At 41.3% G+C, this 16,738-nt stretch overlaps 1 protein-coding gene across 2 annotated transcripts in view; it reads right to left on the minus strand.

Annotated features, from left to right (window-relative positions):
* Positions 1-16,738, minus strand: part of LOC101164552 (RNA-binding motif, single-stranded-interacting protein 2) — a 52,224-nt gene that overhangs the window by 5,348 nt on the left and 30,138 nt on the right. The window contains exons 2-12 of one of the 2 annotated variants that reach the window (XM_023955209.1): positions 15,226-15,389; positions 6,380-6,438; positions 6,086-6,177; positions 2,324-2,481; positions 2,158-2,237; positions 1,921-2,030; positions 1,733-1,776; positions 1,488-1,581; positions 1,253-1,303; positions 214-324; positions 38-118 (exon numbers count right to left, since the gene is read on the minus strand). In XM_023955209.1, the coding sequence (XP_023810977.1) occupies positions 38-118; positions 214-324; positions 1,253-1,303; positions 1,488-1,581; positions 1,733-1,776; positions 1,921-2,030; positions 2,158-2,237; positions 2,324-2,481; positions 6,086-6,177; positions 6,380-6,438; positions 15,226-15,389 (1,044 nt within the window). Of the gene's footprint in view, positions 1-37; positions 119-213; positions 325-1,252; positions 1,304-1,487; positions 1,582-1,732; positions 1,777-1,920; positions 2,031-2,157; positions 2,238-2,323; positions 2,482-6,085; positions 6,178-6,379; positions 6,439-15,225; positions 15,393-16,738 lie in introns of both variants that reach the window. The other variant, XM_023955208.1, reaches the window with a different exon arrangement.

The raw sequence follows: 16,738 nt of genomic DNA on the forward strand, positions 1-16,738 counted from the left end.
ATCCCGCATGCAGGCAGGTTAGAGGAAGGCGTCATACCTCCACTTGGACACTGGAGGGAGGCACTGGGGTGTACTGGGGAATGTAGGTCCCCTGCATAGTAGTGTTGGCCGGAATATACTACAGGGACAGAATAGATGACATCAACAGAGAAGGAAGCCATGAAAAGGTTTGCGAGGGTTGGTGGTAATGGCGGAGGACGGGGGGATGCTCACTGTGCCTGTGCTGCCCAGGGACAGGTGGCTTAACTGCTGTGTGAGAGGTCCCATCATGGAGGTGGGCTGGATGGACATGCCATGATCCATCGTTGGTGTCAGAACTGTACCCTGAGGAAGACACGCCCAGACTCTTCATCACTCAGACAGAATTGAGTCAAATATTGAATGAAGTTCAAGTATGAGGACAAATTTATGCTGGACCTGAAGTGCAAATCAAATCAATAAGTCGATCAATGCAAAAACTTAATAACACGACAGTTAAAAAAGCAAAACAAGTAATAAAAAATAAAAAAACTTTTCTTTTTAGAAAATAAAACAAAATTACAGAAAGCCTAAACGTAAGTCCATAAAAAAAAGTAACAAAATAAAAAGGAAATGTTTCGGGGAAAAAAAGTAGCTCTTTACCACAGTTCAGACCAAGCATCCTTCTGCTTTCCCTTTTCTTCTAAACTTAAACATCATCATCCAATCAGTGATGTCCCATTAAGCCTACTTCTTCCAGGTTCTTATTGTTTAATTTTTTTATTTTTATTTTATTTCTGGAAATAACTTTTGTTTTTTAAATATTTTTTTTGTGTTTTGATTTTTGGGACTTTGCTTTGATTTGTAAAATGTAATGTTCATGTTCATTTGAAATTGCAAATTGCAGAAAATCACATGAGACTGGGCGACCAATGAAGACAAACATGAAGTTCTGTAAATACAGATTCAGCAATAATCCCTTAAATTCTTCTTTTTGAGTTTAATCACAAATGACTAAAGTCAGCACACATTTGAGGAAGTGCACTTCATATCTGCTATTAAAAAGAATGGAAAGAAAAGTTTAATCAAAAACACAACAACTTATGTAGATGTGGAGTTCATCAACAAAAGCAGCTTACAAGTACAGTTTCCTACATTAAGAATATGAATCCATTTTTTTCTTCCTCTCTGTTCAACTCTTCATTCTTCTAACACTTTTAGTTGTACATTTCTGCAGCTGTACCAGCAATTTTCCAATTATGAGACTAATAAGGATACTTTAACATATACTCACAGCTGGCTGCATGAGGAACGACTGATGGTGCATCCAGGACGGGCTGTGTACCTGCAGACCCCAAAAAACATCATTAAAATTCTACTTTTGATCCTTTTGATTTGATCCAGAGAAAAGTTGCTAGAATCTCCCAGGATACAAAAGCAGCAGGGGTTTCTTTTGCTCCCATATGTGCAGATCTAGTACGGCTAAAACTGAAAATAGATTTCGATCTGAAAAATGCAAAGTGTCCAACCTGGTAGGATGACACAGGAGAATGCATGTAGGGTGAGAGAGAAGTCTGAGCGATCATTCGGTTTGGTGCCAGACTGTAAGGCGACGGGTAGAAGCTGCAGAGGAAACACAGCACAGTCAGAATATCCGCGGCCGCATTTCTGAGCCGGCCAGCAGAGGGCAGCCTCCGATCACGGTCCAGGTTCTGTTTGTTTTCAGGCAGGGCTGGGACTGTTTTCAGTGAGTCTGTGCATACCACTCACTCACCCATTCTGTAAAGCAGCAGGGTCATATGCAAGCGTCATTCCTCCCTGGGAAAATAAGACACAGGATTCAGAACCAGTGAGGTCATGTAAATATCAGAGCAGCACGTCCAGCTAAAAGAGCAAAACTTTAGGTCGACTTTTTTTCATCTAACTTTTCTAAAGGGTTATTTAAACCCTTTAAGACTTTACCGTGTCTCCGTCACGAACCCAAGGCCTTCCATTCTGGAGATACTTCCCTTGGCTCTGCCTTTTCTTCTGACCCCCATCTGCAAACTTACATAATAAGGGCTCTGTGGGCGCTGAGAAAGCAACAGATCAAACAAGAAAGTGAATTCGCTGATCACAGCAGGGAACAAAACAGCTCCATTCTGGCATCAACAACAACAATATTAGGTTTCAGTGATCCTAAACTAACACTCCACGCACCAGGCACTCCTGGTGGGGTTTTGATGAATTTCCCATTGAAATGTTGAATTATGGCCTCGCATTTCTCTGTCGACTCCATTCTGAAAGAAAAGGAAAAAGCTTCAGAGTTTGCAACAACAAAAGAAGACAAATCAGGATGATATATCTTAAAAACAGTTTGTCAAACCTGGCAAATCCAACGCCGCGGCTGGTTCCGTTGGCATCTCTGAGGATGCGTGTGGATATGACCTGTCCGAACGGCTTAAGCATGCTCTCCAGCTCTTGCTCGTCCATAGACACTGGCAGGTTGGAGATGTACAAGTTGGTGGGGTCCTGCTCCTGTTGCTGCAAAGCAAATACAAACAAAATGGTTTTTTTTAGGATTTTTTCACTCCTTTCATGTTGCTTCAGAACCATAAATAAAAGTTTAAAGTGCTTCACTTCCATTAAAAATTTAGATTTTCCTGTTTTTTCCACAATTTTGAAAACTCTGTCACAGTTCGCAATTCATTTCTCCTTCATTTTATTTTTTTAAACAGGATCCTTTGCTGGAAGGACAGAGGTTTTTGGGGTAAATTCTTATCTAATTAAACCATCATGAAAACTGCACACACATTAAAAGATAAGGATAATTCAAAGGCATGTTTCGAGGCAACAGCTTGAAAGTGAAACCTTGTGTGACTGCGCAAAAGCACACAGGAAGCCAGGCATGAAGTTTAAGAGTTCACAGAGCAACTGGAGCCTGGCAACCAGGAGAAGAGAGGCTGGACCAAAAAGAAGGGAAGGAATAAACGAGTGAAGGAAGAGGATCAAGCAGAGGGAGGCTGGGAGAACGAGGGAGCCCAAAAGACAGATATTTAGTGGAAAATGAAGAATCTAACAGGGGGAGATGTAGAAAACGTAAGGAGCAATTTGAAAGTTAAATAAAGAGATTAACAGACGGAGCAAAAAGGAAAAGAAGAATGATGCTAGTCCAAAAATATGTTGTACTTTCATTAGGCACAATGTTGTCACAGTTTACTGCTTTTAGATTGATCGGAAAAACTCAAGTATTAAAAAAAAGGAGAAATAGTTTGATACTTCTATATTTTAAAGAGACTGAAGAACATGAAGCGCTAAAAACACGGTAATAAAGAAGCAGGGCAGTTCCAGCAGAGCTGTTCAAAAAACAATGAACATTTCCAGTGTTTTCCGGACAGTAAAGTGTGTGAAAGAAGATCCATCATCTGTATTATCAGTAAAAAAAAAAAAAAACTTTGAAGACAAGAGGATGTATTATACGTGACTGTAGTCCAGGAAGCATGTTTTATTTATTTATGCAAAAGGTATACAGATATACCGAAACTGAAAACATTTAAATTAATTTCACTCTGTTTGGATTTCCCCTTTGCATATCAACTTAAAGAGAATTTTCCCAATAAAAACACGGGTGGATTTGCTGAGGTGTCAGTGCATTTTTCTCCTGCACGTCACATCTGTTAGGTGTGTCTCTGCGTTGACGTATTTGCCGGCTTGTGTGTGGAGGAGTGAATGTGAGCTGACGCTAGAAGAGTTGAGTTTGAAGTGAGAAGTGTGGAGAGGTAATAAAGAATCTATTTTTAACTACAATTGTTTCCCTGCTTGAACACACGCAGCTCCTCTGGGCTTGCAGCCTGCAGGCCGTGTGACCCATTCAGGAACTGAGCACCATCTGACAGCAGAGACTGTAACACTTTGTGCAATCACAGCAAAAATGCATGCTGGGAAAAATGCACAATATTGGCTGATTTACAACAAAGGCCGGTGTTCACTGGAAGTGACCCGGTGGTTCTGAGCAGCTCTGCATATTTAGGTTTATATAGTGCTTATTAACACCTCTGACTAAGCACATGTTGTCTGGGTGAGTCAAGTTTAGGTGTCCAGTTGCACCCGTCGAGTGTTGAGGTACACAGGATTGTGTGGCTGCCTCACAGAAACTGAGACAGTGGGTTTAGTTGCACTGGTCGGGTTTGGGTCAGCTGGCTGCATGGATCTGTTACAGTTTTCCAGAACTCAGCTGAGGAAGACCCTGGTGTTGTGTTGCAGTGTGTGTTTATGTGCATGAGAGGAGGACAGGGCAGGCAGACTGAGGTGGAGTGCATTAAGTGGTGGTGTCAGCCCCAGGCCCGGGCCCAGACGGTGGACAATACCCGTCCTTTGTGTCGGTGCCATAGACAATGATGGTAGCGGCACCCTCCCCTGGGTTCGCTCAAAGGGGAGTCTGAGAGCCATTGGGATCAGCTTAATGGGCCGACAAGAGTTGCTTTGACTGCAGACACTTTTACAAAGAGCTCAGAGCAGCAGGAGCAGGTTAGCAACATAGACGGGGCACAGGGGAGAAAGGGAAAAAACAACGAGAAGCTGATGAAGCCAAAGGACACAAGATGAGTGTGAGACACCCACAGAACTGACAGAGCAGATGAGCTGGTGAAAACAAGAACACTGTTGCTCTTAAAAAATCCAGTCTGAGTCTGACTTATGACAGGATACCACCCCCACCCCCCCTAAAAATAACAGTTTATTTTGTTCTTTTGCCAACAGAGTGACAGTTGCATGTGGCAGTTTGACTTCAAATAGTTTAGAGGTAGAATGTGTGCTTGTGGAAAAAAGTCAAGTGGTCAAAGCTGCAGAAAAGGAGTGAAAGAATGGACTGAACTGCACTGCTGTTTTCCTAACTGAAAGGACTCACTTTGAGCACAAATACTATTTGACGCATCAGTAAAGTAAGTGGCAGCATAAACTCTTCTTCTCATCATCCAACAAGAAACAAAGAAGAAAGGCTTCAGTACAACTCAAAGACACACCTTATATGGAGTCTTTCTTACAGAGCTAAACATCTTTTGTTTACGCCTGAGGTTTTTGTATACTCTTGTCTGCCCAGATTTCTATAAAACTCTCTGTCATAGACCAAATAGGTCCCTTTTCCCCACTGTAATGGGATGTTGAGTAACTGCAGTCATAGCCCTGCAGCATTGTGGAATTATCCATCCAGCCATCCATCCATCTTCTTCCGCTTATCTGGGACCGGGTTGTGGGGGCAGCAGTCTAAGCAAAGATGCCTAGACTTCTCTCGCCCCAGCCACTTCCTCCAGCTCCTCTGGAGGGACCCTGAGACGTTGAGAGTGCAAGCTCCAGGCCAACCAGGAGAGCAACCCCCTGCCGCGCCAGGAGGGCCCAACGCAGGGCCCTGCCGCAAAAGAGTGCCCACAGCCCCAGACGAGCACCTCACCACCACCCAGGAGTTCTGGGCACCCCCCCTCCCCCACGGTTGGTCCAGGAGAAAGCAAAGCAGGGGCCAGCCATCCCCTCTCAGGAGGAGGACATCCAGGGGAAGAGGGGGTCTACAAGAGGTGTTGTAAACATGGCCTGACCAGGCCCGCCCACAGTTGGAAATTTGGCGAGGCCCAGCGTTCAGGGGCTAGGACCAGAACCCACACCACAGGGACACCAACACCCCCAGGCTCAGATGTGATGTGATCCCCGGCTCTTGGTCTTGCCAGAGAACTCGGGGATCCCTGTGTGGAGAGAGGACTGCCGGGCCCAGGAAGCCAGCACCCAAGGAACATGGCCGCTGTCGCCGAGGGCCTGGTACCCCTCCTCCAGGGATGGGGTATGGGGACAGATTGTCCGCGGTCCCACCTTCATCAACTGATTTTGACACGAAGAAAATCAGCTTTGCTGAACGACGCAAAGCCACTTTTCTCCATGAAAAAAATATTGATTCACTTTGATTGCATAAGCACTTTACTCCTATTAAATTTGACATATTTGTGCAAGGCTGCGTTTCTCTGCTTGAGAATTGTTTGAATTTTGTCATTTGTGTAAATGGGTGAAGAGTTACAGTAGTTGAAAGAATGTTAAAGGGTTAAGCGGCTTTGACAAATGGATGGAACATGAAAGTGGTAAAAGTATAGAGCCTTGTGTAACTTACTTTGGCCATCTGAGCCTGGACCCCACTGGACTTCAGAGCAGTGACAGCTTTTTGCGCCGCTGCCGGACTATCAAAGTCCACAAAGCCATAGCCTGAAAACCAGAAAAACAAAGCATTGAAAAAAATCTATAATTAGGTTAAATAAAAATGATAATAATCCTGTCTGTAAAAAACTTTGTGTTCACATTGAACAAGATATTTAAACTAAAAAAAAGTCCAAACCAAAAGGGTGAGGAAAAATGAGATGTATGTGAAACGAGCAACTAAACTGTAAACACTAAAAACCTTTTTTACCTTTACATTTGTTGGTGGTTTTATCCAAGATGGCCTTGGTTGAGACGATTTTGCCGTACCTGCAGGAAGAGATGAGATTTCAGAAAAAAGAGCAAGATCAGCACAACGGCCCATGGGGCAATAGGAGCGACCAGATCCCACCACTCGCATACCAACATGTCCAAATGTCCTCAGGACGATGTCTACAGGTGTTCACATGAACACTTCCTCCATCCTTCCTGTGAGTCACTGTAGCTCTTTAATTAAGGACCACAGAAATCTTTCTCTCCAGTCTTCTACGACTGTCTGCCAGGAACTTATTGTTGTTTTTGACGAGACAGTACCCCAGGGCGAAAAAGTGTTTATTCTGTGTCTGTCTTTACCAGACACACAAAGAGCACACTAACCCCCCTCTTCAATGAGGCGCCTATGAGAGGTTTTATGCTGCTGTACAAATGAGAGTAAATATCTAGCAGACATGAACTTCTACCTCTCCTAAAAAGTCTATAGCTGCTAGAAAAAGGCTGTGAAAGAGCAAAAGGAGTTTTTTTTTACAGAATCATAAGTGATAATTGAGAGAAAATTACTTTAAATGCCATACAATCAACATGTGACGTAAGATTGGCAGGCTGTAGGAATGCAGCGTAAGAAGATGGTGCATCAGCACTGCAGCATAATTCACAGAATCTGATGAATTTGCAAGGGAAGCCGGTGCTCTTGTGTTTGGGCGACATGGCGTCTGGGCGGAATGCAGACTGTAACCTGATGCTTCACCCCTCTGCTCTGCCTTCCCTCCCAACTCTCCCTCCTTCACTTTTTCCACCTCTGGGTCCTACTGCCCCGTCATGTTTATTGGGCTCTGGACTCAGACCATTAACACTGGGTGTGTCCAAATTGGAGGTGCTGCATCCTTCCCGGGCGATGTTGGCCGGGTCCCTCGTTGAGCGGGTAAGCCGGATGTCAACGGCTGTGAATTTGGACGAGTGTTGCCTTTAGATAACTCCAGCCTTTACATCGGCGAATGTGCTGTCGCCTAGCAACCGTTGGTCCCGAACAGAGAGGAGTAGTGAACCAGGCATGGAGCTCAAAATTTTCCTGGCTTATTTGATCCAACTTTTAATCTTGTAGGTGTGAAAAATTTGAAATTATTTCCAACTCCGGGTCCCGCTTCACAGTCCGCCATTGTTGTCAGAAAAATCTCCAAGTTTGGCTGCAATGCATCTTGGGATATGGACAGCATGGAAGGATACACCAGACCAATCCTTGAAATCAGGAAAAAGAATGCCGTATTTGTTGGCTGCATTTGAAGGAGTCGTTGAATTGGGACAGCACCTGTCGCGGCGCTGTTACGTAAGAAGCCTGCAAATGCAGCCCAGGCAGAACACAGCCCTCGAATTTGGACACGGCCTATGTATTAGGGCTGGACTGAGTGACTCCTCCCCCGTAGCGTGCCAGACAGGAAGTACCAGCTGGCTTTAAGAAGCCAAAATCCTATTGACTTCTATTTAAAAATAAACGGCTAATACTGAGTCCTTCTATTGGTCAGAATAACCATGCTTGTTCGGACTCCACTTTTTACACGTATTTGCTAAAACCAACGTTTTTTTAATTATATTTTTATTGCAATTTATTTAAGTTATAAACTGGTCAATCCAACACCTCAATAAAAGCATATGGTGCCCGCTGGCCCCCACCTCAAATATTTGATTGACAGATTTTCTCAAGCCCGCATTCAGTGGAAATGGTGTGGACTTCAACAAGATCACTCATTGGCGACAGTATCAAATCAAATCAAAATTTATTTGTATAGCACCTTTAAAACACAAGGTACTCAAAGTGCTTTACAAGATGAAATTTAAAAACAAAAGGACAAGACAAACGAATGTGTAATTAAAAACCGGCACAATGCCACCCCACACAAACACACACGCACACACACACACACACACACACATATACTCACTCGCTGTGATAAAAGACAAAAGGATGCAATGTAAAAAACCTGGCTTTGTACTGAATTTGAGGAAACGAAGTTTTGGGGACATGTCCTCATCAGTGATACTCCACCCAGGTTCACAGAGTCCACTACCACAGGACCCCCCAGATCTAGACAAAGAGCCAGACCTGAGAGATCCCATTGCAGCGACTCCGCTCACTGAGAAAGGTCCATCACCGATGTGGAGGATCCCTCGGAGGAAAACTGGAATTACAGCTAAAATGTAAAAAGAGTAAAATAAAAGATAAAATAAATTGAAAAAAGAACATAAGTACATAAATAAACCTTAGTAGACATATAAAATGGTAGAAGTGACTAAATACATTAAAATAAATAAATAGATTGATTAAAAATAGAAATAGCTATATATACACATGACAGTAGTCGTCGTAGAAACATTGATTCAGACAAACTCTGACCAATCGTAAAAATGGCGAGTGAATAGGCATCATTGGAAGTAGGCCGTTTTCTATGGGTGACATCATACTTGCTCAGTCCAGATCTTTATACGGTCAATGACTCAGACCTGACCAGGGTGGGGGAGGGGGCTGTATAAATGTGTCACACACACTTTAAATTTAGACCACTGTGACCGCATCTCCTCAGTTTGTTCAGCATCCACGCCCAGAGCCAGGCTGACTTTTTGGTTGTTACCTTTGCACTACACCACAATCAGTTTTGGTCATTTTATCACCACATCTTTATCCTTCCAGAGCTGAGCTGAGCTTCACTAGATTTTGCATATTTAAGGCACAGTCTGTTGCATGAGGCCTATATTGCAGATGAACGATCCCTGGGCAGCTAGTGTAGTTTCCCACCATGTAATGGCTGCAGAGCAGTCTTTAATATATACAGTTGTAACCAGATGTTTACACATAGTGCAGATCAACAAAAACGGTGTGACAGTAGAACTATTCTACTTAGGATTAACTAGAACCCCTGTTTTTAAATCACAACAATCCAAAGTATAAATACTTTTTTAAAAAGTAATCACCTGTATCACCTGTTCTAAGGTTAAAAGTTTAAAGTTCCTTTTTATGTTCAATGACAAGACTTTGAGTCCCTTTTCATAGACTTGATGGAATTTTTTTTCTGACAAAAATTGAAATTTATACAGTTTGAGCGATTTATTGCCCACATATTTAATTAAGTGACCATTTTTTTATGTTAATATCTCTATAAAACTCTATGGGGTTGGGGGGGGGGGTGTCACTCAGTCCAGTTCTCTTATACAGTTAATGGTCCACACTCAAGCTTCTCATCTATGAAAGATTTTTAAGGATATTTTCTAAATCCGCTCAACCCTGGTGATCCACTACCACCGTGTCTGCTTAACAGTTCAACCTGAACTTTTTGCCTAAATATATTCTATTAACTGTACTTTTTTTGATGATAAAAATTTAAATCAGTCCTACTAGTAAACAAGTCCCAGAACAAGAAGCAGCTACCCCCATGCTTCTCAGCTAGGATCATGTTCAGTAGATTGTAATCTTTCTTTTTTCTTTTTTTCCTCTTATATTATGACGACCAAGAACTCCTAGGTGGTGGTGAGGTGCTCGTCTGGGGCTGTGGGTGCTCTTCTGGGGCGGGGCCCCGCGTTGGGCCCTCATGGCGCGGCAGAGGGTTACTCTCCTGGTTGGGCTGGAGCTTGCACTCTCTGTCCCCCCCATGCCCCCCTGCTCTTTGGCTTTGGGGGTCCCCGTGGCGGCCCTGCTGGCCCTGGCCTTGGTGTCGGATGTGATCGCCCGGGGGGGCCGTTGTTCTCTATCTGCTACCGTACAGGAGTTGGGGGCGGGGGGGATTTCTGGCTGCCGTTGCTGCTGCGGTGGGGGTCTTGGTGTAGGGATGGCTGGGCACTCTCCCTCCATCTTTTTACATTCCATCATCCATTTTAGACGAACATAGACACTCACTCGAGCACAGGTGTTAGCTCACCTTTCCATTATTATTTTGCTTGAGTGAATGAAATGTTTCACACCAGTTGGTTTGAAGGCATAAGTATGCGTGTGTGAACAATTTTTGTGTTGTGTCCATGTTGACATGTGAACATTTTTGGAGCCAACAAGTACGTTTGTAACATTTGGGTGTGTGTGTGGAGAGAACCCGCCTTATAGACTTGTATTAAATCTGAACCTCACTGTAATGATTATAACCATCCAGCAACTTGTTGCTTTATGCTGCTTTATGGTGTTACCCCCCCCTTCTATAATCATCCTCCTATCCCCCCCTCTAACTTCCCTCTCTCTTCTTCCCTCCTTTCCTTTTCCGTCCGGTCCAACACAAAAGATTTTCAAACAGTTTGGCCTCGATTACAAAAGGGGTTTATTCAGACATACCTCTGGTTTGTCTTAAATCTACTTCCAGAAATACATTTAAAAAAATCCTTCTTTTTCTAAACTTCTGTTCCATGTGCTTTGAACGTCATATAAATTAGTAAACTTTAAAGCACAATCATGTGCAACGCTGACAAGATTTGAAACTATCTTTTGCACATTTTTATGAAAATATGAAAGTGTTGAGAGAATCGATGCAGAGCTTGTACTCATACATGACAAGCTGACATCCTTTCCCAGCAGGTTGCATAAAGGTTTCACCCTAAATAGAAGCCTTTGGAGTGTCCTCCAAAAATCTTGAATCCTCCATACCTCTCCACAATGACTGCTCTGTAACTCCTCTGCTTCTACTCTGAACTTCCCGTACTTCACATGCCAAACACACATTTCAGCTTTACTTTGATGGGAGCTCTGACAATACATGTGTGTGGTCCAAAGCCATGTCGATTTTCTCAGTGTATTTAGGACTTTTAAAACTCCAATAAATACATTGGAGGATTTACAACTGAAAATAAAGCTTGAAATGAGCTATAGTTTAGAGTTGTGCTCTGGAGTTGTGCTGTTGCTGTGACTGGTCTCTGGAAAGGGATTTGCTTGACTAAAGTTCATGAAACAACTCGTGACGTACAATGTAGCCCTGACCTGCAGCTACCAAAAACCAGTTTGGCTGCTATATAACCAGCTTTATCTGCACATGTCTTTGTAAGGTCAACAGTATAGACCAGGGTGTTGATCGAGATCTGTGCGAACCTGGTTTGTGCCACAGATCAGGACTTGTCTTTCTCTAAAGTACAGTTTCACTGTTAGTGTTTTTTTTTATTTGTTCAGGTTAAAAGATAAACAGGACAAAAGAGAAAATTTAGACTTTTATGGGGGAAGAATGTTTTTAAAAAAGCAAGTTTATTTATCAAAACTTATAAATTGGTGGATTTCAAATTCAACCAATAAATTCATAAATTCCTAGTTTATTTTGTAGTTCTTCCTTTTTTTAAATTAGTTTGTGTCATACAGTAAAAATATATAATTCTTGCAGTTTATTCATTTGTATTATTTTTTTAAGAATTGTTGTACTTTAATTGTTTAATTATTGTTTAATTATTATACCCTTGTGGAAGAGAAACCCCTTTACTTAATAACATTGACATTGGCTCCAATGGAGCCTTGTTCTCACATCTAGTCCATTTCTGTCTTGTTCCAGTAGCCCACTTTCCATCAGGGTGCTCTGGTTCCTCAGCACCTGACGCAGACCTTGTTTGGCCGGGCGACGTCTGAGCCGGCATGACATGTGGTTCATTGTGTCTCATGTTGTGAGGTAGGTATTAGCGTTAATGGTCTTGCCCAAGGACCCTCACTGGGTGATGTTAATTAAACCCGGGTTTCCTGCGTGAAACCACCTTACCAACCGAGCTACCCAGCCGGTTAATTGGATGGATGGTGGTGCCTGTGGTAATTGGAGCACTCGGGGCAGTAACCCCCAAGCTGGAGGAGTGGCTACAACAGATACCTGGAAGTGCTAGGAAAAGCTAAGATACTGCGCAGGACCCTCAAGCTCCCAGGCCTCTGGTAGAGAACCCGAGCTTGGAGGAGAAACCACCCGCGGAGGGTGAGAGGGGCGTTTTGTTTTTATATATACATAGTGGACACTCCACCCTGCGACAGACTGGCGACCTTTGCCCATAAGTGGCCGGGATAGAGTCCGTGACCCCAAAAGGTAATAAACGGAAGAAGATGAATGAATGAAATAAAAAAAAATGAATGCATGTATATATGAGCTGGACTGAGAGACCCCTCCCCCCTGGCGTTCCAAACAGGAAGTAGCCACGGTCCCAAAAAGCTAAAACCACATAGACTTCTATTGAGAAATAAACTGCTATAACTCATTCTATTGGTCAGAATAAACCATTCTTGCTCTGCTACCTTCTTTGAAACATGTTCTTGCTAGTCCTATTTATTGCTTAACTGTGATTTCTGGTTCCAACATGGCCATGAAAAAAATGGTGACTTCATTTTTTTGGAGCCTGCTTGACATCACACTCACTCGCTCCAGTTCTCATAAACTGTCAATGGTTGACTGTGGCCTGAGGGTTTATGTCCACAGTGCAACAGTAAGAAAAAAAGAAAGACCCGTCTTTCTTTAGTCATTTATTGACAGTTTCAGTCAAAACTGACTTTAGTAAAAAAATTACTGTTTAGAAATCTCTTCTATTTTCTTGTGGCACAAACAGCTCAATGTTTTTAAAACTATGTGTCCGGATGTTGTCTTCACACACTACATTTCAGTTTAGCTTTTTCTTTCATTTTACACCAAAGTTCAAACTTTGCTTCACTTCAAGTGGGCTGCAGCTTTAATGGCATTTATTGTGAAGAGATAAACAATACCAGTCAGTCAATGCCTTTGATCCAAACAAGATTAAACATGTTGTGCAGCTTAAGTGAATTTTGTGTGGAAACAGATGTCAAACCTCATTCGAGCACTTCTCTCTTCAAAAACAAAAAGCAAAAGCAAAAAGCTCTAATGTTCCATCTTCTTGTTGAAGATTGGAGAGTAAATATTTATAGCATATGGCAACAGATATCTTGCAAATTGAGGTACATTTTTTTGCAAAATATTTTTTTAACAGTTCACTAGATAACTTATAGTCTATGTCAAAATCTAGCAAAACTTGCATTAATATTTGCCTAAATTTTACAGATAGAGTAACAACATATATACTACAATTTCGAAAAGGCAAGGAAATAAAAGTTAGTTTAAAAAACTTCTTCCCCATTTATAAAAAGGTTTTCCAACAACCTAAATTCATGACATAAATAAATGTTTCGTCTTGAATAGTTTTTCTTTTTCGACCATCTGAACAGCCAAGACATTTCCTTATTTTTTCCTGATCTCATTCACATTTGTTTACTTTATACATGTTGAGCATTATATATTATTTTGCTGGATGTTTTCACATCTCTGTGAAAACAGCCTTCATTGCCTCGGTGTATAAAAAGGACTTTAAAGAAAACCTGCTTTAACATTGTTTTTCTCACATTTGTTCGATAGCTATGGGACTTGTTTTGGTTTTTTTGTACTTTTTACTTTAAAAAATCAGTCCGATTTTTTAAACATCCCTCCATGTTGAATGGAGGGTGTCATCTGGGTGTCAAACTTAAGCAAACATTGAAAGCGACTGTAAATAAAACTGCTTTAATGGAGATTTTGGAAAAATGCCAATTTAAATAAATACTTTTTTTTTTTAATAAATAAAAGTAAGTTAATCCTATTGTTGGCTCATCTCCACATACAAGTATGATGAAACAGCTCCATTACTGGAAATAAACCAAAGATGAAGCTTTAAAGCTTCATTACTTTTAACCTTAAACAGGAATGTTTACACTCTCCAGTCATTTCCAAACTGCAGGCTAACTTCTCCCAACGTGACCTGAATGTAGCACAATGCATAAAACGAAGCTGATGAGACTATCACAAGTAAAATATTTCAGGAGTTTGCAGACGGCTGCAGCAAAGCAGCAATAATTTCAGACTCACAAAGAAACTACTGTCAGGGAAAACCAGAACAGTGCATCTCCAGTGAAGCCAAGAGGTGGAATATCCTTTGGTTTCTACACGTCTGCCAATGAAGGCTCAGAGTTGCATTACAGACAGTCAAGCTTGAGAAGTAACAGCTTTGACATGGACTAGTTACACAGCAGATTCAGCAGGTTATTACCCAGCAAATATTTAGGACGTGTGCATTTTTGTCCTGCAGTTTAGATACAGGCTAACTGTGTGAACTTTAAGTACCTAACACATTCCTCACTTCCTCTTTCTCTGCACTCAGTGAACCTTAAGACAGAAATAAAAACGATTGTGTGACAAGCTGAAAAATCCACATTAACAGATTTTGAACTTATATCCAACATCAAAAGTTCATCTTTAAATTAGCATATATAATGGGGTATATGTCAATCTAATTTAAGTGTATTTTTGACATAAAAGGAATGTTCCAACAGCAATGGGACTGTTCTATACCATCTCATTCAAATTCAACTCTTTGTGCCAAAGCAAGGACATGGAAAAAGGACTCACATGTAGGACTAAGAAAGTAGAGTAGAAACATCAGGATATGGGAAGGAAATGTAAGAAAATCTTCCAATCGCACGAGAAGCAACATCATTTCCAGAGTATGAAAACAGGCTTTCTCAACTCAACATTTTTTAAAGAACATTTGTATTGAGAATTGTCAATCTCTCACTTTTGAATATATTGAAACGGTCAAGACATTACCACTTTTAACTAAAGACCAACAGGTTTACTCTTACTTTATATGATCAGTCACTATAAATGCTATAAAAACAAGGCAAAGAGCAAAGTTCAGCTCCAAATTTTTTCCCAATAAAAGTTTTGTCTGAAATTCCCGCTTCCTTTCAAAATGTCAGCAGAAACTTGTCAGAAACGCAATTTCTGAAAGTCAAACACTGGCTTAAAAGGACAGGTCGCACTCCCGAATCCTCACATCTATACATTTCTTTACGTAAAAACATTTAATCGGACTCACGGCTGGCAAAGCTTGACAAGGTCTTGATCTGTGGTTCCTGGATGGAGGCCGCGAATGTACAGGTTAGTTTTACTCAGCTGTTCTCCTCCTCCGCCACTGCTGTTGCTGCTGCTGTTGGTGTTGGGACTGGGGGGCGCCATCTGATGACCGGAGGACACATAGGCCTGCTGCGTTAAGAGAAAACAGAAACACATGACTTTAATGAGAAGGGACGTCAAAAATAAATAAAAAACCAAAATGCCAACCAAATTTCACTGGAGCATTCAAAACAAGAACAATATTAAATGAGATTTTTTTTTTCATATTTGGAGAGATAGAAAGTAATCCCTTATCAAACAGTTGACTATGAGTGAGCTGTGAAAATGGATATCACACAGCCGTCATGTCAGCACTCACTAATACTGCTTTTAAAGGGAATGTGGGGCATCATGGCTGATCCATCTGCAAAGAGCCTCCGATACTTTCTTAACATTAACCTCTGGTTTACGACAAAATTACTAAAGGAAAATTTTTCTTCTTATTTGATGTTTTGGAGTTTTCCTCAACTTTTCAACTCATAGTCCTACTCTAAAAGGTCATTTGAGCTTTAAGAATCACTGTTAAAGGTCAGAAGTTGCACAAAAATCTATCATTAAGTGCAGCTGAAACTCAACAGTTATTTTTACCCTCAGTTGTCTCTGAAACCACCAGTGCGTTTCCAGTGGTGTAAAAATGACACCAACCCACCCATTAATATAGTTTTGCATCGAAATTAACACGAAGATTTTGAAAATATGTTTTTTGGTTTGACATTTTTTGTTTAAAACAAACACAATAGGAGTTACGACGCATACGTGTGAATACATTTTCAGAACATCGTAGTTTAGTGGAGCTTCATTTTTTATTTTTAGACATTTTTCCCATAGTTTTGACCTTGTCTTTGCTTTGTTTTGAGATTTATATAAGATAGATTATAAGCGCAAATAGTAAAGGCCTCGGACCAGTAAGAGTTAAAAAAAAAGGCAAAAGAATCACCAGTACAGTTTGCTGTACATTATAATATACGCTGCAACACCAGAATTCTCATTTTATTATCTCCACTTATCTGTTTCACTTCGACATAATTTGTTTAGTTTCATTTGATGTAAGGTTAAAGTGAAAACGAATACTAGTTCTGGTTAATGACTCACCACCGAGCAAAACCACCAGAGGATGTTTTCCAAAGACCTACTTATCTTATCTCATCTCATTATGTGGCCGTCCTTGGAGATCAAACATTCTGGGACTGCGCAGTTGCCTTTTATTTTTTAGGGCATAAATAAGTCTAGCTTCTCTACAGCTCTACATGTTAAAGTTAAAGAGTATTTTTCCAAAAAGTGCGGCAAATGTCCAAACACAACAAACAAAGTAAAGACAGAAGGAATTGGAAACGATGAGGCTTACTGGGAGAAAATTGCTGTAATCTCATCATTTCAAGTTAACCTGATGCAGCGCACAAAGGACTTAAAACAAAAATGCTTTCTGGGAAAATTCC

This window comes from Oryzias latipes, chromosome 5 (genome assembly GCF_002234675.1).
Source record: "Oryzias latipes chromosome 5, ASM223467v1".
Classification (NCBI taxonomy): Eukaryota; Metazoa; Chordata; class Actinopteri; order Beloniformes; family Adrianichthyidae; genus Oryzias; species Oryzias latipes.